Consider the following 20,534-nt stretch of genomic DNA (forward strand, 5'->3'; position numbering starts at 1 on the left):
GTGCATATTACAATATCCATCTGTACAGGTAATTTAAAATAAATCAATAAAGTCAGAGAATTTACTTAATACAATTTGTAAATTAAATATATAGTCACTTTATAATAGTCTGGTTCATTTTCTGTTTTGTCAAAAGCCACAGTTATGCATGGGTGGTATCATGTTTATCATAATTTCATACATTGCACTGGGGTATACGTCTGATATCAATTACACGGTCACGTCTTGTTTGGAATAAATTGAATCGACTGAAGCTAATAAATGTCGCTAGCAGTGCAAAATGACCACGTGTCACTTCTATCTCCAAATAATTTGGCAATAGTTATTCTACCTCATGCAACCTACAGCATAAATACTCCAAGTTATGGTGTAATGTTTTTTGTACCAACACTGTACCAGGACAGTACAGACCATTATGTATATGTGGGTATTACTGAGGATGTAACAGATTCTACAAAGAACTAACCTCGAAATTATTCAAAGTTTTACCCGAGTTCCTTTGGATACAGTTTAGAAGGAGAAGAACACCAACATCAAAATGCAAACATTCATCATCTGTTTATTCACAATGTTTTTGCATGTCCCCATTTAACCAAATTTGCTGCAGCACATCCAGGTTCAAAAATGATATTCAAATGTTAGTTCGGAAGAAAAATGAAAAAAGCAAAAGTGTGTTATGCGCTTGTACGAGAGATTGTAAGAGTTTATTATTTGGGATATTTTACTTTTGTTTTGTTTATCCGACCCTGTAAATTACTTTTCTATCGACATAATAATCTGTTATCTGTTATTTTCCCATCACTCAGTGTTCAAAATATAGAATTGAACGCAGAGTTTGTGGCTGTGCTGCCCAGCTTCTTTCACCAGGCTGCACCTTGAGCAAGTCCTGAATACAAGTTTGAAAAATGTAAACTGAATATTAGCTCAATGTGGAAGTTTGTTGTGATTACAATCATTTTACAGGCAAATTAATAGTTAATTAAGTGTCTTTAAAAAAAATCACATACACGTGTTTGTTTTCATAGAAATAATGGGATCAATATATCGTAGTTGGTAAGAGAGGGTCTGAGTGGACCATTATTAAATGTGGAAACAATCCGACTGGCTCATAATCACGTTGCAGATCTTGGCGTTGGACCAGGACTGTTTTTGGCCAGAATCCCAACGTTAACACCGGACCAATGTTGGCTGGGATATTTTACATGAGGAGAATGTGAACCTGCGAAACCTCCTGCCAGTATTAATAGGAACACAGCAACAAATAATTTTACAAGTCGAGGGAGCTGTGTTCAGAGTCGCTCTGCAGCTCATCTCTGTGTAGAAGGTCAAAGCCTGTTTCTGTAATTTAAAAAAAAATGTTTGCTATTCAAGAAAATATCTTGCAATCTAGCAATATGCAGTAATCAACCCAAACACTATTGTCATCTCATATCCATAAATTGCTTTACACTCTAATGAGGCCGAGGCAGCGTCGTATGAATACAAATCAGTCCAAGAGAAATAGCTTCAATATTATCCTGCATTTGTGAAATTGACCATAAAAGATTAATGATGTCTGACACTTTGAGTCGTACTTTTTTCAAATGCAATGAATTATAATAATTTCCACCCGTGACAACACATTTCCCCTTTCCTCTATTTTATTAAACAACACTTGTTGTAATGTACAAATCTATTCATGACAGGACATGTAAAATAGTACATCTCAGCACGGTGTAAATGGCTTTGGGTGCATCGTGTACAAATATCCAAACTCTACTATGACACTGCAGGTTTTCACACGACACGGAGCAGACACACTTGTGATATTCAAGCATTTGGCAACTTTTTTTTTGTCGTAATCAAAGCTTCCCTTTCGATTGCTCATGATTTCTTTTACTAATCTAACCCGATCCTTCGAAAGACACACTTCATCGTGACTTTTTGCGGTGACTGCTTCGAACCCACCAAAGTACAATCATGCAGTTCCCTGAGAGGTTGATACCACTTCACCTACTTTGGCAGCCGGTCCCATAGGTCAGAGGTAAGGAAGTAGATTCATTACAGCTTTTTAAAACCACACACTCTGGTGGTCAGAGACAGCGTCCTGGGACAGCCTGCTGGGTCTCGCCAGGAGTTAGAAAGGTGTCTCCGTCCAATGCTCCTCCTCCTCTGGTCATAGGCAGTCCCTGCACAGCGCCACCTGGCCGACGCGATAGTCCCTACAGGGGCACAGGCGCTGGTATTTGGCACCAGAGCCGGCGCAGCTGAACAGCAGCGGGTCCTGCTGCAGCCCACATTCAGCGTGCTCCGCTGAGAAGGCCGGGAAGAGGTGGTTCACCTCCGACTCCAGTGCCTCACACTGGAAATCCAGCCTGGACACAGAGACAGACGAGAAAGGACGCGATGTCACATTTATTGTTTTCATGTTTAAAGGGTGTTAATTGTTATTCCATCAACACAACACACTGCTATGTTTAATATGCATGTTAGCAGGAGTCCCAGAGGGCGGCAGGGAGTATTCTGCTAATATATTTAACATTTATGGTACAGTGTTGCCTCCAAGACCTCAAGGGAAATATTACAGGGAAAAGAGTGAGCTGGTGTTTTCTACTTTTGAAATTGGAGGTGCAAATGAAACATGACACTGTGAGGAGGGAACATTAGTTAAATTTATGACTTGCAGGGCGAACTCCTAGAGATGCAAATTTTTAAAACTGTCCTAACAAGAAAATAATCTGTAGTGTGAACTGTGCTTTTGGAAAAGTGGTTTTAATGTATTTTTAAAAAGGCCAACTTGTATAGTCAGAGTATAAAGTTGATATTTCAGAATGAATCCTCACATTCAAACACTGGATATGAGACATGTATTGAGATAAACAATATCTGCATCTTCCAAATGTACAAAGCTGTGTTTGTCATGTAAGAATTATAAAAAAACATGGTGTTTAATCACCACTTCTCTGTTTTTACGACCCTCCTGAAACTCGCTGATGATTTCCAGTTCTGTCACATTAACAAATAAAAACTAGACATGGCTATTTTGTGATGATAATATTTTTCTGTAGCCGTTATGTCAGTAGGAGTAAAGGACGACATAAAAATGTTAATGTGCACAGTCATTTAGCAAATTATCCAAATGGAGAAACATCTTACGCGCTGAAGGCCTCCTTAATGTTGATGAAACGATACAAGGCGGGTTCACAGATTAGTCCTGCGCTCTGACACGCCTGAACACATGACTGGCCCTCCAGCGAAGCCAGAAGTCGCAGCGCACTGAGGGGGGGCCAGGATGCGTAGGAGCTGGAGTTGGAGGCCCAGGTCAGGAAGCTGGAGTTGGGCAGGAGGGTGAAGGGGCTGGGGGGGCCGCCCAGCCACGTCCTCGATGAGTTCCCCGGAGGGAACGGAGCTTCAGGTGAACAAAAGTCCTGCAGGTGATAAAAGATAAAATGGCCCATATCAGTTATAACTTAAGTGTCATTTCATGGCTGAGGTCAAATCAGCACCGCGCTCCGATACAGAGCCGCGACAGATACACACACACAGTCTCTGGGCAGCTGATACAGGAAATAATGAAGGAACTGTTACAGCACAGAGGTGCTTATCAGAACTGACAAGTCCTCTCGACAATCTTCCAGGACAAAAATGATATGAATGCAGTTAGGCTGCCCAATAATAAATGATGTTTGGAGGCAAAATTAGGCTCTGGTGAAAGCCCAGATTAGATTCCCCCTCCAGCTGGAGCTATTCATAAGAGCCAGGTAATAACATTTCTCTGACTTGTCCCTCTGGCCTCCAGACCCGTTTATTAAACAGGCTCCTAGTGCCCGCAGGCAATAAGCAGGCTTCCAATCTCTCCATCACCTCCACTTCTCAACAGAGATCTCACACACACACACACACACACACACACACACACACACACACACACACACACACACAGGCAAACACACACGCATGCACACACACACAGACACACAGCTCATCAAGAAAACAAGATATGAACAGCATGGAGGTGTGGAGATGTCGCTATTTGTAAATGTATCATTTTCAATATTCTTTATCTTTGCTTTTGTATTGGATTTGAATGTGAGGTTTGATTTTTTAAAAATCTCTATGAGTTCATATCATTGTCACTGTTGACAGGTTTCACCTTTTTGACCATTGAACCATATCATAACTTCTGATGAGTCAATCTTTCAGAAAATGTCAATTTCTGATCAGAGGGGAAATTAAAAAAAAGGCTAAGTGTAATAAGATCATCACAGTGAAACTGGATGGAGGTGAGAGGGCGTCACAGAGCGAGGATGAGAGATTCTGTCGCCAAGTAGAAAAACGGGGATGTGACATGTGAGCGACTTGTGAAGTTGGACACAAAATTGGAAAAGTCTGAGATGGGGAAAGAGAAGGTTACGGAATAGTGGAAGGAAATAAAGGCAGAGGAGTCTGATTGGGAGTCTGACCTTGTACACGCTGGGCGGTCAGTCACAGTCACAGTCAGACACGGGAGGCTGAGTGTGTGTGTTTTTGTGTGTGTGTGTGTTTCTGACAGCAGGAGACAGATTGTGTCAGAGCAGAGGCTATAACACATTTCCTCTGCCAGACACTATAGCAACCATCACAACATGGTGGATGTGCAAAAGGATGACAACATCTGTACAAATATATATTTACAAGTGTGTGTATACACAATATTTGTATTCTCTGTCTGCTTGGAGCATCATTTGGAAATTTGAGTCTATGTGATAATCTATTACAGTTGCAGCTGACACCTGCAAAGGTTTTATTGCAAAGGCGTAAACATTGAGGCAAAGCAGCCATAAAATCCCCAAAAGGAAACTCTCTCAATAGAAGTTGAATTTATTAGTCTAACTGAATGTGAATACTTTCATTGAAAAGTTCGATGCTCATATTCAGGTGCATAATTTCAATTTGGGTTATTTCTTGAAAAGGTTGAAATCAAACATCACTTTTCAGCCTCTGTTGGAAATGTTTGGTTTAAGCCCCACCTCCTGATAAAGCCCAGTGTGCTCTGATTGGCCACTGACCCCTCTGTTAGATGGATAACTGTTTTGAATGCATGTAGGATATGTTGAACTATACGCTCCAGCATTACCTGGCTTTGTTAGCGGGCCGTGCCAGACTGGTCATTGGGCACGCATTCTGCAAATGTGTCATGTGACATGATTTTACCCCGGATATATTGGCCGGCTTTGGGCTTTTTAACTGTACAGACCTTTTACATAGGGTCCACAAGTACCTATATAACACAAGAGGAAAGAGAAGCATCACGTTTCCTTTGAGGACAGAAGAGTGTTTGCAAATGTGAGAATCCAAGAGCTGTTTTACTTTTTTAGCTATCATCTGTCATTTATATGCACAGGAGAATAGGCCACCACCTATTCCAGAGACTCCCATCCGGAAAAAGGTTCTGGGCCATCAAGACCAAAACCTTGCACCACCTGAACAGTTTTTTCCCCATGGCAGTGGGGCTCACAAACAAGCCCCCTGCATCACACTGACTCTGCCCCCCCCCCCCCCCCCCCCGCACATAATTTATAACTTATATATTTTTGGCACTATCCCGGAACCAATCACTGCACCTTAGCACCGCACGTGCCCATAACATAACTTATTGTTCTTTCTGTATATAGTGTTGTTTTATGTCCGATTGTTGTTTTTATGTCCAAATGCACCAACCACACCAAGGCAATTTCCTGTATGTGTAAATATACTTGGCAATAAAAAGAATTCTGATTCTGATTCTGATTCTGAGGATGTCTTGAAATCAGTGAAAAGTTGAATTGAAATACCTGCAAAAGGCTGAAATGAACAGAATCATAAATGCAATGCTTCAAGGTCGGGCAGGACGAGTTGTGGTTGGAAGTTTATTCAGTCATCTTGGACATTCAAATGTCCAGCTGAAAATTATTTTTCTGACCTGTACTTTTTCTGAGGCAGAATTTGTATCTTTAAAATAAAAAAACTAGAATTTGTTGCAGAGGTTTTAATTTATTCTGAGCTTCCTGAAATCAACACAGGGTCAAAATTCCAAAAGAAGCAGGTAAACAACATAGAGGAAAATGATTTGAACTCAGCTACAAGTAGTAGTGATAATATATTCAATGCAAACTATCACCAACTGCTAACACAATTAAAAGTTGAGGTCAGTAGGTGTAGTAATGCACTACCATTTGCAACCAATAAGAGTAGAGACACAATCTGCAGCTTAAATTTGATTAACAAATCATTCGACGTCATATCGTACAAATGACGCCATGATGATGTTACATTCGCTACTGATTTGAATTTTTGACTTTGACAAATTCTCGTTTCAACACCCACCTGCTTCTGAATGTAGGCATGGACTCTCTCAAGCATCCCCTCACAGGTGTATTCGTACGGCAGGAACGGCTCCACCTGCAGACACAGATGTCCACACAGATGAAGACACAGCGGGAGGGAGGGAGAGTCCACAGAACCAAGTCATTGTAATTACAGGAACCCAGAATCTGACAGTTAATCAAAGTTGACATGTTCATTAGTGTAATTGTGAAAGGCTTATATCATGCCACAAGCCTCACATTAAAATCAATGACCTAATACATCACACAGGACAGCTTTGAAAATTGATTTAATTATTTTTAGTGAGGACTACATCAATATGTCAACAATGGAGAAAGCTGACGGCGGACCACAGGTCGTCCTGGGGTTTTGGTGCATTCTGGGTCTGGCTAACGGTTTCGGCCATTAAGACCCGTCACTCACCCACCGTCTGATTTTTAATATCACACAGTGGATTCAAATCCTGAGAAAAACCCTGATCGATCGCTCGCTCTGCTCTTTCTGGTGTTTTATACCAACAGCCTCGTGACAAATACGAGAACACGGCAGAGGCAGGAGGAAACCCGACTCTCTGGTGGTACAGGTTGATGTCTCAGGAGACAAATTAACAATAATAAGTGAATTTTAAACCTATGGTGTTTTGACGCCATCAGTAACTATGAAACGTAGCAGGACAGGAAACATTCAGTCAGGATCCCTGCAGCAGAATCCCCCCTGAATGTCTCCCACGGTAGCTGAAGTGAGATCTCCTTGTTTACCATCAGGCCACTAAAGCATTCAGGCTTTTAAACTGATAAATGGTCCCTTTTAGTGTTGTGTTCCTTTTAGCATTCCCTTATTACTTTATTTCATCTGAGTTTAATGAAATGTATCTGGCACTTCATCAGCTATTCTGCAATGCAATTTGCCTTTCGGGCATCTTCATATAATAGAATCCGAGAGTGGGAGAGAGAAAAAAAGCCTCATAGGCGGTGATTTGAATGCAGCGGTGGAAAACATTTTTAAAGTGACTGCGCAATTCATACACCTAAACTGACTGTATTGCTCGGCCACCGAAAAAATATGTGAGTGACGTTCATGATTTCATGTCATCGGTGATGTCGGGAGCAGCCAAGTCCAGGAAGAGACACAAAAAGAGCAGTGGGTGAGTAGTTAGGTGTTAAAAATAAAAACACACAATACAGGGTAATAAATAAGATGTGTAAGAACACAGGCAGAAAACACCTTGGTTTAGAAATATAGAAAATTAACGATTAATCCATCAACTGTGATTTAATGTTGATCATACATTTCTTTCAAGGTGTTGCTGGTTGCCAGAATATATTTAGACAGAACCAGGTCAGCATGTCCTTCTGCTTCAGTTCTTTATGCTAAGCTAAGCTCAAATCCACTGAACCCACATATCACCCAACTCCAGTTGAAATAGTAAATATCTCCCAAAATGTCCCTTTTCCTATTAAAATCCTTCCATGAATCAAATACACATGAACTCAGCAGGTACGCTCGTCAAGATCATAGAAAATGAAAGCTTCCTCCTTCTATTTGATTCAAATGTAAGTTGAAACTTGCTCAGCCTGTTTGATCCGTATTGTATTTCCTCTACACACCAAGTATCTCAGCAGTGCTGCAGCTCGTACTTCATTTTATTTCTATCAGCAGGAAACACAAGGTCTATTTAACACACCTGGCAGATAGAGGCGAGAGCGTTGGCTGCGGCGCCGCGTTGTTCCGGTGACAGATTGAACGCAGCGTGATCGATTAATACGATCATCTGCAGACAGCGCTCACCGACTGGCCTCTGGAACGCTGCCACGTAAAAACCCAGGTGCGGGCATAGTTTACCTCCTGAGCTGCTCGATATCTCAAGCAATTAGCAGTGCAGAGAGCGGAGAGGGCGCCAGCTAAGCATTTTCCTCTGGATGCCGTGATTAAGAGCTCTATTAACGGCTGAGGGCTTCAAAAGTAGGTCGGACCGCGTGAAGTGTGAATCTAAAGAGCGAATTATGCTCTCACCCATCTTATTATGCAGCAGTGTAAAGCGAACTGTGGTATTGAAGGATATTATTTTGTAGAATGGGTTGTGCCGAGTTTGGAGGACAAACATTAAAAAAAGTTGCCGTACGTCGCTGTTCATGATCTCACGAATGGTTGCATCAAACTCTTCAGTGTTATTGAAGTCGACAGTGATGACGTGCGGCCGGCCGATGTACTGCTCTGCGTAGGGATGCTGAGAGGACACCTGAGGGAGGCACAAACGGGAAATATTCACCGTCACAACAACTTGACAGCAACTTGAGTCAAGACCAAATACCAAATGTGTTGGGTGCTTGTTTGAAATGAATCTGCTGGCAGAAAATAAACTAGTGCATTCTGTAATAATGTGGTTAACCTTCCCACATTAGGTTTCAGGTTTATTTGTCATATGTAAGTTAACACAGGGTCAAAAGTACAATGAAAAGTGTTGGACGAGAAGGAGACGTCAGCTCAGAAGTGCAATTAGAGCAATACTTGTTTTTTAATAAAACAAAGTAAAATATGTAAATATAAAAGTAAAATACAACACTGTAAAACTATACACATTCGAGGATGCAAGTGTAACATTTGAGGAATTCCACATTTTCCAGAGTGAGTGAGCAAAACAGTGCAAACAGGCAGATAAATAGATGTGCAGAGGACTATTGGACGTGAACTGACTCTGAGATTAGAAGCCTGATGATAAAAGCTGTTCTTGAGTCTGGTACTGCGTGCAGCCCTGCTCCATTACACATTTTAAAGTGCTCACCATTCCTATGGTTAAGATTATAAGATGAGTGGATGTACCTTCCTGGAGGTGGGCTTCCCTCTGAAGAAGTCGTGATTGAGGGAGCTGTGGGGGGGATTAAACTTGGGCTGCAGGAAGATACAGCCATTGGCGATGGCTTCCAGGGGGGCAGGACCTTCGTATGGAAAACCAAATCCAATGAAAAGCTTGACAGGAAAAAAAAAAAGGAGGAGGAGATCATGAGCATGAACACTGAGCTGCTCATATCCAGGTCAACACTTGCACGAGGCTTATTCCAACTCTTCAAAAGACTCTTCATTATGAAGCAGAAATGTTATATGCAAACACTTAGTATTTTCTGAGCCCATGAAAGCGTCAGTGATGATCCCACCTTGGCCTTTCTAAGGAGCTGCTGTAGCTCCTGCTGAGGCAGCAGACCGTGGTTCTTGACAAAAGCCGGCACCTCTGGTGGTCGCTGTGTCTCGTAGTAAACCGTCCCATGGATCTCCATGTAGCGGTGCAGAACTGCCAGGAACTTTTCCTTTCCCTTAAGAGACACACAGGAGAAAAGGAGTTAAACAGGCACTGCACAGTAACTAATTCATCACTGCCAGCACTGGTACAAAGGAGGAATTCTAATTATTCAGCCCAACAATTCACTATCGGTTAGTTTGCCAAGGTTTTCAAGACTGTTCCCCTCAATTCACTTTTTGACTTGTCACTGGGTAAAAATATTTGATTTCTTTATAGCACTGTTAGGTGGCTAATGTAGTTTTGAAATCTCACATATCGACGTACAGATGTTTATTATTACTAAGTCAATTCGTCCATACATCTGTTAAAGATGTGTTGTAAAATTGTACTAACCTTTGTTTAAAGGTGTTTAAAGTAAGTTTCTTTACCACCAAACATGGTTTCTTGCCAAGAACATGTAGTAGTGATGGTTGCTTATCAATTAGCCATCGTACAGCAACGTAATAGCAAAAACCTACAGCCCCTTGTTTTTGACACAATGTCCCTGACTCCTCCTAAACCACCAACACAACTTTGACCGGTTCAACTGATTCATCAGAATTTCACACAACCTCTTTAGAGAGAGCGAAGCAGAGAAGCCCAGAGGTGGCGTCGGGGCAAGAGAATCACTTTGACCGGAGCTTAAGTTGTCAATGGAAATGAGGCGAGCAGATCTAATGAGCTGAGGCTGCTCTTGTTGCCGCTAACATCATCATCTTACTAACTGGTCACCGTCCAGCACCTGCATGTGAAGTTATAATAAAAGAATTAAATCAATGCAGCCTCCATCTGCTGTGTTTTCATGTGGAGACAATTAGCTCGAGTCATTTCACTGAGGTTGTTCATCTCTAAAATTGTTTCTTGGGGATTTTATTAATTATTTACTAAGCTGATGTCTTTAAGGCATAAAGCATTAACAAATGTCATCTGACTGTTACTCCTCATTTTTCATCTTGGGCCGTTTTAATGTCTCCGAGCAACGTGTAGATTAAATCACACTTTCTCTTACTCAAAGTAATTGTAAAATCTTTTTACGGGAACCAGTCTTGCATTAATGTAAATTGTATTTAAATATAATTATTACCATAGAAAAATGGAAGTCTGACAAATCTTCTTAACGTCATCCCATCATTAATTTAAAACTTAATTTACATGACTTCAATGGGTAATTCTTTTTAGTAGCAGATAGAAACGGTGGAAACTTAAGCTCCTATGTATAAATTCATTTCCACAAACTTAAGTGGAACATAATTTTTAGGGCAAGGAAATTCTAGGAACAGTCCTGGTCTGAGTTTTGGTGTTTGGAGAATTGATAATGTCAATGAAAAGCAGGCGTACTTACTTGAAGCTGTGTGGATTATAGGGGGGGCAGAAATAGAGGAAAAGAGAAAGTAACATGAAGTATTAGTCGTAGAAGAGGCTGCTCTCAAGGCGGGGGGGGGGGGGGGGGTTGTCGATGACTGGATTTCACATGGCAAAGTTTCAGACGTGCAAACATTCCCGAGAAAACAGGGCAGCTGAGGCGGTGTGGGAACAAAGCTGTAGACGGAGGCAAACCTTGGGAGCCTGCAGCTCACTTCAAAGTTTAAGAGCGAGAGAGAAAACTTGCTCTCGTAGCTCGGAGGGAAGATTTACTCCAAACAAAAGCAATCGTTCCTCTACCGTCACACACAGGATGGATTCCTCAGGGAGTTTTTGGAAAGTGTAATATCCAGTGGGTGTTTCACAGCCGAATTTGTGATATTCAAAGGTTCTGCAAACGCTGCTTTTATCACATTCAAAGCACTTTTCTACAGCGTCGATAAAGATCTATAGAGGTAAAGCCATGGAAAAATGCAAACATGTTATGAACCCACAAACATGCTACATAAACAGATGTTGCAGGGGTTACTGTGTGATACCGACCTTCCACATGCTGGTCTCTTTACCATACACGACAGCCATATTGTTAACCTTGTTCCTCTGGATGTTCGGTCGGTCCGTCTCATTCAGCTCCTCGGCCACAAAACCCATAAAAGAGTTGTCTGGAGTGTGGGCTGCCAAGGACAAACAGAGCAATTGGCAACACAGCGTTACAGGTCCAATTTCATGTCGGAAAAAACAAGAAAAAAAAAACTGATTAAACTCAGGTGGCTGTTGTTGGAGACACAGAGCGCTGTGCATGGAGAGAATACTGAACAAAGAGGAGGGCGATGGAAATCTTGCGATGCTGAATTTATAACTTCCTCCTCTTGTGCATTTCACCCCATTTTCATAGCATCTAACAAATAATATTTAATACATTTACCGACTACTTAAAATGACGGAAACCATCTTTCAGAAAAATGTGTATGTGAAGTGTTTTTGGACTTTCCACAATTGTGATGTTGAGAAATTTGAAGTTTAAACTTTAACTTTATCTGTAATCTACATACTAACTGAAAACCCACAACCAAAAAGGACAGAACAAAACAACAAAAACAACACATCCAACAAACAAGCTAAATATATGATCAACGTTAATATGTTAAATACAAAGTAACCGTTTTCTTTTCCCGGTCAATTTTCTAACCTGAGATGAAAGATGACATCTCTGTGTTGTGCTTTGTGATGACAGGAAGCGGTTTGGAAACTGCAGAGGCCGTCGCTTCATTAATTGTAGACAAGTACAAACGGCTGAAGTTTCATCAATTTCATCAATTGTGCGGTGAATGTGCTCGTGCTGGTGTGTGTAAGGCCGCTGGTGCTTGGCCACAGTCGGCGGGTTTAAGCATCTGTGCAGGCACAGCTGTTTCTGAACGAGTTCTGTGGCGTGTTTGTGCCCCAAAGCCTCGTCTGTGACGGCCTGAGGACTCGGTGCAATCTGTTCGCTCTCAGTCACACGGATGCACACATTCCTTCACTGCACACACATCAGAGCTCAAGTCACCTCGTACAATCATAGGTGAGAATTAAAAATGTGCAGCCTCACTCCCGGAAAGAGAGAAAAAATCAAAGTGGACATACGGAACATGGTCATGTACTGCTGGCCGCGGAGGTTCCAGTAGCCCCAGTTGGTCCTGTAGCCGTGCTGTGTGGCGTACTCCTCGTGGTTGTAAGCGGGCTCGGTGCCGAAGGTGTCGATCACTCGCACGTGGCACCTGGAGGACAAAATAAGAAAGAGGCCGAGCTGAAATTAGAACAAAGTGGTCTCGTGCTTTGAAATCCAAAAGTCTCCGCTGAATTAGAAGAGCAAAAAAAGTAAAAAAATAATCCCATTAGTTTGCTTTATGTCACCAAAGGTAGCACATCCACGCACAATAACAACAATTATACATATTAACATGCTCAGACGGTTAGATCATGAAATATATATATCCTCATTTTGAGTTATGGGGGATGATGTCAGAGCTATAACAGTATCTTGTTGTCACAGTGGTTTGTAAAACTGTCAGTGGTGATAGATCCATGTGCTGTGCCGGACTCCCCTCACTGAGCAGCTCTGACTCGGGCCTCAAGGTGAGACGAGCCAGGTTTTAAATCACAGCCTTGTTTCACAGCCGCTAGAACAGAGCATGACACCACCTGAGCTGCAAGTGCGTCAAACAACATGAATAAATGTTGAACTCTCTCTTGGATAAACTGGAAAATGCTTGAAAGTTCATCTGATATCAAGGCAACGCTCCAACGGGGGATTAGATAACACTGCTTCCACTGCATCGACATTAGAGGATCTCAAAAAGAAACTTCTTCACTTGACCAGTTTGAGAGAATTCGTAAAGAAAATTCCGCTGCAGTGAACATTAACACAAGCGAAGTCACAAAATCCATCGATGTAATCCAATCTGAGAAGATTTATCAACGCCCTGCATCTTTAATCAGTATCAGGGCAGAGCTGGAAATGAAAGTCTGTCACTCTTTGACAGCTGAGGAGCGTCGCTCGATCAGTTGACATTCGACTCACACTGACTGGAATCAGCGGAGGATTTCCCCTCTGCCCTGCCGGGGGAGCGTTTTAGAGAATTAAAGAATCAGGATGAATTATTGTGAACGTGCCGGCTGCTCAGTTATTTACCAAATGTAGCATCCTCCTCTTCTTCTTATGCGTTGGAATTAAAATGAAGGATGCAAGCTGCGATACAGCTGCACCCTATAATCTAAAAACTGTGATGATTATCATTATCTTCGCATTACTGTTATTCTTCTCTTTTTCATGAATCTATTTTCCTCTGCAGGGATGCACGAGTGCATTAAAAGATGTTTGCATAGTTTTTGCCTTTTTTGGATAAAATAAAGTTTGCACACTGTGAAAGCCAAGATGGAACAAAATCATTTTACCAACCAGTAACTGTCTATAATTATAAGAGATCAGAGCCTCCAGCTCAGTTAACTTTCTCTATTTGATGCAAATAAACAGGAACTGACATGAGGTCATACATCTGCTCCTGGTTCATTGATCAGTGTGTAAAGAAGCCAAATTAAATTCCTCCGAAAGGGAGACCTTGAGGGAGAGAGAGAGTTGGTGGCCCGGTGACCACCAGCCTGTAACGCCTGCAGGTCAATGAGCCAATGCTGATGCATCTCATCAGAAACACAAATATTGATAAAGCAGAATGGACACAACAAAGAAACAGAATTTGGTAAACAAACAGAAAAAAACTATTTATAACGAGACAAGAGAAAAGGACTGACTTTTGCTTCCTCAGTGACAGACCCAAGTGCTGCTTCATTTGCTGCAGGCCGTGATAGTCGGTGTAGATGAGGTCAAAGGGCAGAGGTCCTGTCAGGGGGCAGCTTCCTCGTCCTGGGGGGACACCCAAAAACCTGCACACACACACAGGTCAGACATGATACATGAAAATACAGCATAATCAGAAAGAAGAGAGTCATAAATCCATCCATGATCTAGAGCAGAGCTGGAGCCAATTAACGCTGACATTGGGTGAGAGGCAGGGTTCAGCCTGGACAGGTGTAGCACAGGGCCAAACATGTAGAGACAAACAAGCACCGTCTCTAATTAACCCATAACCCCAATCTGCATGTCTTTGGACTGTGGGAGGAAGCCAGAGACTGACAGACACTGGGAGAAAATGCGAGCTCCACACAGAAAGGACTGCACCACTGTGAAGAGAGAAGAGAGGAAGAATGCAGATAGAAAACAAGAAGAAAAAGAAAATGTCACTCTCTGGAAGAGTTTGTGGAATCGTCTCAGCAGGAGAATGAATGTTTGCAAGGAAATCTTACACAAAGACTAAAACTACTGTAAAATACTTCCCCTCCGTCACAATGCAAACAGCGGATCGGCAGAGGAATTGATTTCAAAGGGGACGGCTCCTGTGCAATCCCTCTGAAGTGTGTGAGAGGGTGCACGTATGAATCGAGGACGATTTGGAGAGCGAGGGAGCAGAAGACAGGGAGAATGAAAGCACCCAATCGCATCGTGAGGCATCTCAGCGGCCGCAGCGAGACGACAGCGGAGCCATTCAACCACGCAACCCAGGATTCAACGCTACCAGGCAGCGAAGCCTCACGCTGAGGAGTCGCACGTTCATTTAACCACACGTCTCTCAGATGCAGAGCGACTTGTGGCTGCTTTCAGGATGTATTTCTGCAGAATCTGCCCCTGTCATCACACCGTCCAAGCACTTGCACCACATAACACTGCTTCGAGGGAAAAACACAATAGTGCTTTCTTTCCTGCTCTGGAGCGTTGTTGGCTCTTTTTTAGAGAATGATAATAAACAACTAACTGAATGAGGGAAGCTCTGATTAAAACAAGGCTGCTGTGCACTGTATATTAAACAAGCTTTTATATTGCTGTGCACACGCGACAGTTTTATTCTTTGTGTATTTATTGCATAGATTCAATTTCTGAGGATGCAAGTCAAAGCCTGAATTTAGTTCCCTGTTTGCTTGGCTATGTTCCGTGCAGTGAACCCGGTCCGGCTTGATCAGTCTCGATATCGACTGCTGCCTGAATAACAATAATCTCACAAGAGCAGTTATAAAACAGCGCTTTGTCCCCCCCCCCCCGCCAAAAAGAAAAACTAAACAGAAAAGCGATAAGAGGAAATGCAAATGTGTTGTCGGCTATGACAAAGTACGGTGAGGCTTCAGCGTGCTTTGCTTTCAGCTGGGATCAAGGTAGCACTTTGTTTGTGAAAAGCACAATCAAGCGTGTCTGTTTTCATTCCAAGGGAAGGAAGTGCTTTGTCAAACTTCAGCGGTTATTAAAAGCCGCGCGGCTCAGCAGAGGAAGTGTAAGTGGATGTGCAGCCGTGTAAAATACGATGAGCGCTGCATGTACTTTGCTGTGCGTCAAGATAACGTGACGTGGAACATTTTGAAACAGATTCTAGTACAGACCATTTTCTAAGTTTAGTTTAGTCAAATCTGTAGGGCATCGTATTCATTTCTCATTGCTTCTTCAAGACTAAAACCAACTCTAACATCCACCTTACCATTGTTATAACTACTACTGCAACAATATGACCAAATGACCAAATTTATTGCAAAAGAAAAGGACTGGTCCTTTTAAATCGAAGAAGGATTTTACAAAATGGGAAGTGTCTGTGAAGGAGATTATTTAAAAAAGAAATTATAAACATACATAACACATAAAGATATAAAACATTAAATATTAAAGTGACTAATTGCAAAGAAGACACTTCTGAAAAAGATGGCACAGGGAAGGAATACAAAAAAACCCCCCACAACCCACGATCTACACACACACACACACACACACACACACACACACACACACACACACACATACACACACACACACACACACACACACACACACACACACACACACACACACACACACACACACACACACTGTTACAATGTTATTATTTGATACATTTCAAACAAGTTCCTGTTTTATGTTTTTAAATTATATAGATTTTTGTATTGTCCACCGGGGACCAATAAAGTTTGTTTGAATTTGAATTAGAAATTTAAAAAAAAAGCAACATCAAAGGAAACCCTTTTGGTGTGAGGTCACATAAGCAGAGCTTTGATGTAAAGGACTCAGTTCACCTTTGACAGTTGGAGAGAGGCACACAAGCAAGAAGACTCTGGATTACAGATCGATTCTCAGCTGCTGGTTATTGAACTGCAAATACTGGACATCATGTCATCGTTGGAAACTCCAGAAGATTCTTCTGCTGCCTCAGGTAAGACTCTGAAAACAGAGTAGCTATGCTAGCAGAAGAAGCTATGCTAGCAGAAGTAGCTATTGTAATGTGCAACCTGTGTGTGTCCTTGGTTAACAGCTTGTGTGCGCTGTTTCCTGTGTGTGCGTGTGAAGAGGAAGATATCAGAGGATAGCTACTTCTGCTAGCATGGCTACTTCTGCTAGCATAGCTACTTCTGCTAGCATAGCTTCTTCTGGTAGCAGACTTTTAGTCTAAAAACATGGAGCAGTATGGAGGCATGTTGTGTTTTTTGTGTTGTTTGTTTACGTTTGAAAAATCGATCACCAGTCAGTTCCACTGTTTTTGATTTGGCTGCAACAATGTTTACCCCTGAAGTGTTTAGTGGACTCAGACACTTCACCCACATCTCCATCTGCACAGTAGTGAGGAGATGATGAGTACATTTTCATTTTTGGCTGAACCATCTCTCTCCACAGTTTCAATGACAGCACCTGACGCTCAGGACAGCCAGACGCTGCACAGCAGCTCTTCCTCCTATTCGGTCCTGGACTTTCTAGGGCTAGGGAGCTTTGGAATGATCTTCTCATCCATGAACCTCAGGACCAAGCAGATCGTGGCTGTGAAAATCCTGAAGGACACCGAGGACGCCGAGGTCATTGAGCAGGAGGTATGAGACTGAAGTCTTTGTTTATATTCCTGTGCTCAGGTGTTGTCTGCTCCATCCGAACATGAAGCTGATCAAACTGTTGATAGTCTTGTCTCATCATGTCTCCTCTTCTCTCTTCAGATTACCATACTGAAAGTCATCAGTGGCCTGGATGCGGATCTCACCAACATGGTCAAGTTCTATGAAGAATTCCAGCACATGGAACAGACCTGTTTGGTGTTTGAGAAGCTGGACATGAGTCTCTATGGCCTGCTACAGAAGCGAGAGTGGGAGTACCATCCTCTACATGAGATCCGCCCAGTTGCCAAGCAGGTATGCAGGCGCGATCAATGCATCATGAAACAAACACTCATCTGTAGAGAGATCCCCAAAACCTAAACCTAACACCCAACAACAGAACATGGAAGAAAAAATAATTCTAAATGTTGTGTATTCTTTGTGCCCCTGCAGCTCTTGGTGGCCTTGGATGCCCTGAAGGGTCTCGGCGTCCTTCACACGGACATAAAACCAGACAACATTATGTTCGTTAACATAAAGGATCAGCCACTCAGGGTAAAGTTAATTGACTTTGGCTGCGCCATGATGGCGTCCCAAGTCGAGCTGGGGATGGAGATCCAGCCGTGTGGGTACATGTGAGTTCATCCTGCACAGCATCTGTTTAGCAACATTATTTTCTCTGCCCTGAAATGTTTCAACAGATTTTTCATCTGTGGCTCATGTCTTTCCTTCTCAGAGCTCCAGAGATCTCTCTGGGTCTTCCATTCTCCGAGGCCGTCGATGTGTGGGGGGTCGGGTGCATACTGGCGTTCCTCTACCTGGCTCAAAACCTGTTCTCCGTTAATTGCCGATATCAAATGGTATTTATCATCCAACCAAATGGATTTTTATTTATTTTTCATATTCATAGAGAATGTAAGTGGATGTGATTCTCATGATGTGTATTCTGTCTGCAGATGAAGAACATGGTGACAGTGCTGGGCCAGCCGCAGGACCACCTGCTCCGTGCTGGAATGTACAGTGAGGAGTTCTTCATCGAAGAGTATGGTGAAGACAGTCCATCATGGAGACTGATGGTAGTGTAAACATGTTCTTCTATGTTTGAGAATTTTAATGGAGCATTTTTAAATCATACTGCCCTGTTCTCATCTTTATTTATTTTTGTTCCTTCAGACTGCAGAAGAATTCACGGCTGTTAATTACATGGAAACAGAGGAAGAGGAGGACTTCATCGAGCTGCCGAACTCCCTCAACGGCCTGATTCATGTGAGTACTCTCTCATGTGTTGTACGAGTAAAGACTGGATCTGTACCAGTTATTTATCTGTCAATCGGGAGCTGGATCATCTGACCTGAAACCTGTTTTTAAATCCAGATCCATCCAAAGTTGGGGGCGGCTGAGATGGAAGACCGCATGGCCTTTGTGTCTCTGTTGGAGGGGCTGCTGCATCTTGACGGGGATGAGAGGATCTCTCCTCGTCAAGCTCTGGAGCTGCCCTTCATTTCCATGAGCCACCTGAGGGAGGACGTCCACAGCAGAGACTAGTAAGTGACCACATGTCCTTTCACACTGGAACTAAACAACACATCAGGTTGGATGGACTGATGGTTTTCATTAATTGACAGTGACTGATTTACTAATTGATTGTCTTTCCTCATCCAGTCTGACCACCTCCCAAGACGCAATGAGGGTCTGCCCAACGGAGGACAGCGTCCACTTTTCAACCACAAACAGCAGCTACTCTGGCTCCATGGACGAAGTCTCCTGGGATTCTGTGGAGGCTCTAGACTCCACAAGTGTCACCAGTGAACAGTTCTGCTGTACTGACCTGAGAATAGTGTCCACAGACACCTCAGTCTGGTCGTCCATCGGAGATGATGACACCAGGGAGGAAGTCTCTGGATGTTCTGACTTGTCTATGGACTCCAGAGACACCTCAGTCTGTTCATCCATCGGAGATGATGACACCAGGGAGGAAGTCTCCGGATGTTCTGACCTGTCTATGGACTCCAGAGACACCTCAGTCTGTTCATCCATCGGAGATGATGACACCAGGGAGGAAGTCTCCTGGAGTTCTGACCTGTCTATGGACTCCGGAGACACCTCAGTCTGTTCATCCATCGGAGATGATGACACCAGGGAGGAAGTCTCGTGGAGGTCTGACGAGGCTGCAGACGTCACCGCTGCAGCCATAACCTCCTCGGGCGGCAAGAGGAAGCTGTGGAGAAGAATTAGAAAATTCTTCTCAAGCCTCACAAGCTGCTGCCGTCCGAAAGTTGAAGAATGAATTATATATTTCTTTATTTCTTGATTGGTGTTTTACTATTTGAATAAACATGTACATAATACTACTTTTCAATATTTGTTATGTTTTATTTAGACCTTTCTGCTACATTTGAATACTTTTGAATACTGTGATATATTTTTAATACATTTTAATACCGTGTAATATTTGTACTACATTTTACTCCATTTTACTACCTTTTAATACTTTTAATGATTTTTAATATTGTGTAATATATTTTGTACATTTTAATACATAAAATACTTTTATACCTTGAATAAGTGTTGTCTGTCACAGTGTGTAAATAAAATGTATTGATTGTATTTCAGTTCAGTGTCTCATCATTATACAAAGTCAACTAAAAATTCAGGCCTCCAGAATCACACAGAACCACAAACTGCTCCACAAATGACTGATAGTGAGAAGTGGTAATGGGACAGAGAGAAATGTTCACCTATAGAAAAATATAAATCATTATGTGGTGAAGATGTGGCGATGAGGAGTAAAAATAGCTTTGATTCATTGTGTTGCGGGTCAGAGGACGTCAGCTGAGTAGGCTCCTCTTCATATATATCCCAGACCACCTCCATATGTGTTTTCAGTGATCAGATCACAGGATGCGCTCAGGCACATTCAGATCTGTATCGTAGCATCGACCACTTGTGATTGGATCACTCAGGATGGATGTGGATACCTGGTCTGAGCTGTGACTTAGTGATGCTCAAACCTTTACCCTTAATTCCACCCACAGTTATTCTCTGGTGTTCTCTCACTCTTAGTCTCCAACAATTTATTTAATCTCAGCAGGTCCTCACACTGCAGCCATGAGGCAGAAGCAGATCCAAACCGTGTTCCCCTGAGAAG

The 20,534-nt window shown here is 42.5% G+C and overlaps 2 protein-coding genes and 1 long non-coding RNA gene across 4 annotated transcripts in view; 1 reads left to right on the top strand and 2 right to left on the bottom strand.

Annotated features, from left to right (window-relative positions):
- Positions 1 to 1,628: 1,628 nt before the first annotated feature.
- The window catches only part of LOC117766728 (alpha-1,6-mannosylglycoprotein 6-beta-N-acetylglucosaminyltransferase B), a 63,533-nt gene continuing 44,627 nt past the window's right edge, over positions 1,629 to 20,534 (bottom strand). Inside the window, exons 9-18 of one of the 2 annotated variants that reach the window (XM_034594047.1) lie at positions 14,249 to 14,380; positions 12,584 to 12,717; positions 11,504 to 11,634; positions 10,941 to 10,946; positions 9,477 to 9,632; positions 9,145 to 9,291; positions 8,447 to 8,563; positions 6,325 to 6,399; positions 3,136 to 3,407; positions 1,629 to 2,354 (exon numbers count right to left, since the gene is read on the bottom strand). In XM_034594047.1, coding sequence (XP_034449938.1) covers positions 2,156 to 2,354; positions 3,136 to 3,407; positions 6,325 to 6,399; positions 8,447 to 8,563; positions 9,145 to 9,291; positions 9,477 to 9,632; positions 10,941 to 10,946; positions 11,504 to 11,634; positions 12,584 to 12,717; positions 14,249 to 14,380 — 1,369 coding nt within the window. In that variant the 3' untranslated portion in view covers positions 1,629 to 2,155. The remainder of the gene's footprint in view (positions 2,355 to 3,135; positions 3,408 to 6,324; positions 6,400 to 8,446; positions 8,564 to 9,144; positions 9,292 to 9,476; positions 9,633 to 10,940; positions 10,947 to 11,503; positions 11,635 to 12,583; positions 12,718 to 14,248; positions 14,381 to 20,534) is intronic. The other variant, XM_034594049.1, reaches the window with a different exon arrangement.
- LOC117766805 lies at positions 6,766 to 7,300 on the bottom strand. The gene is made up of 2 exons (XR_004614756.1): positions 6,855 to 7,300; positions 6,766 to 6,819 (listed from the first exon to the last, which is right to left on the bottom strand). It is a non-coding gene; the product is annotated as an uncharacterized LOC117766805 (long non-coding RNA).
- LOC117766790 (homeodomain-interacting protein kinase 3-like) lies at positions 18,458 to 19,047 on the top strand. The gene is made up of 3 exons (XM_034594140.1): positions 18,458 to 18,462; positions 18,560 to 18,652; positions 18,761 to 19,047. The coding sequence occupies exons 1-3, from the start codon at positions 18,460 to 18,462 to the stop codon at positions 18,929 to 18,931; spliced, it is 267 nt and encodes an 88-aa protein (XP_034450031.1). The 5' UTR covers positions 18,458 to 18,459; the 3' UTR covers positions 18,932 to 19,047.

The sequence above is a fragment of the Hippoglossus hippoglossus genome, chromosome 8 (genome assembly GCF_009819705.1).
Source record: "Hippoglossus hippoglossus isolate fHipHip1 chromosome 8, fHipHip1.pri, whole genome shotgun sequence".
In the NCBI taxonomy this organism is placed as follows: Eukaryota; Metazoa; Chordata; class Actinopteri; order Pleuronectiformes; family Pleuronectidae; genus Hippoglossus; species Hippoglossus hippoglossus.

Bases quoted from the DNA above. Each gene is read 5' to 3' on its own strand.
- LOC117766790 (XM_034594140.1), top strand. The intron at 18,653-18,760 runs GTGAGTACTCTC...TTTTAAATCCAG, and splicing joins CCCTCAACGGCCTGATTCAT to ATCCATCCAAAGTTGGGGGC.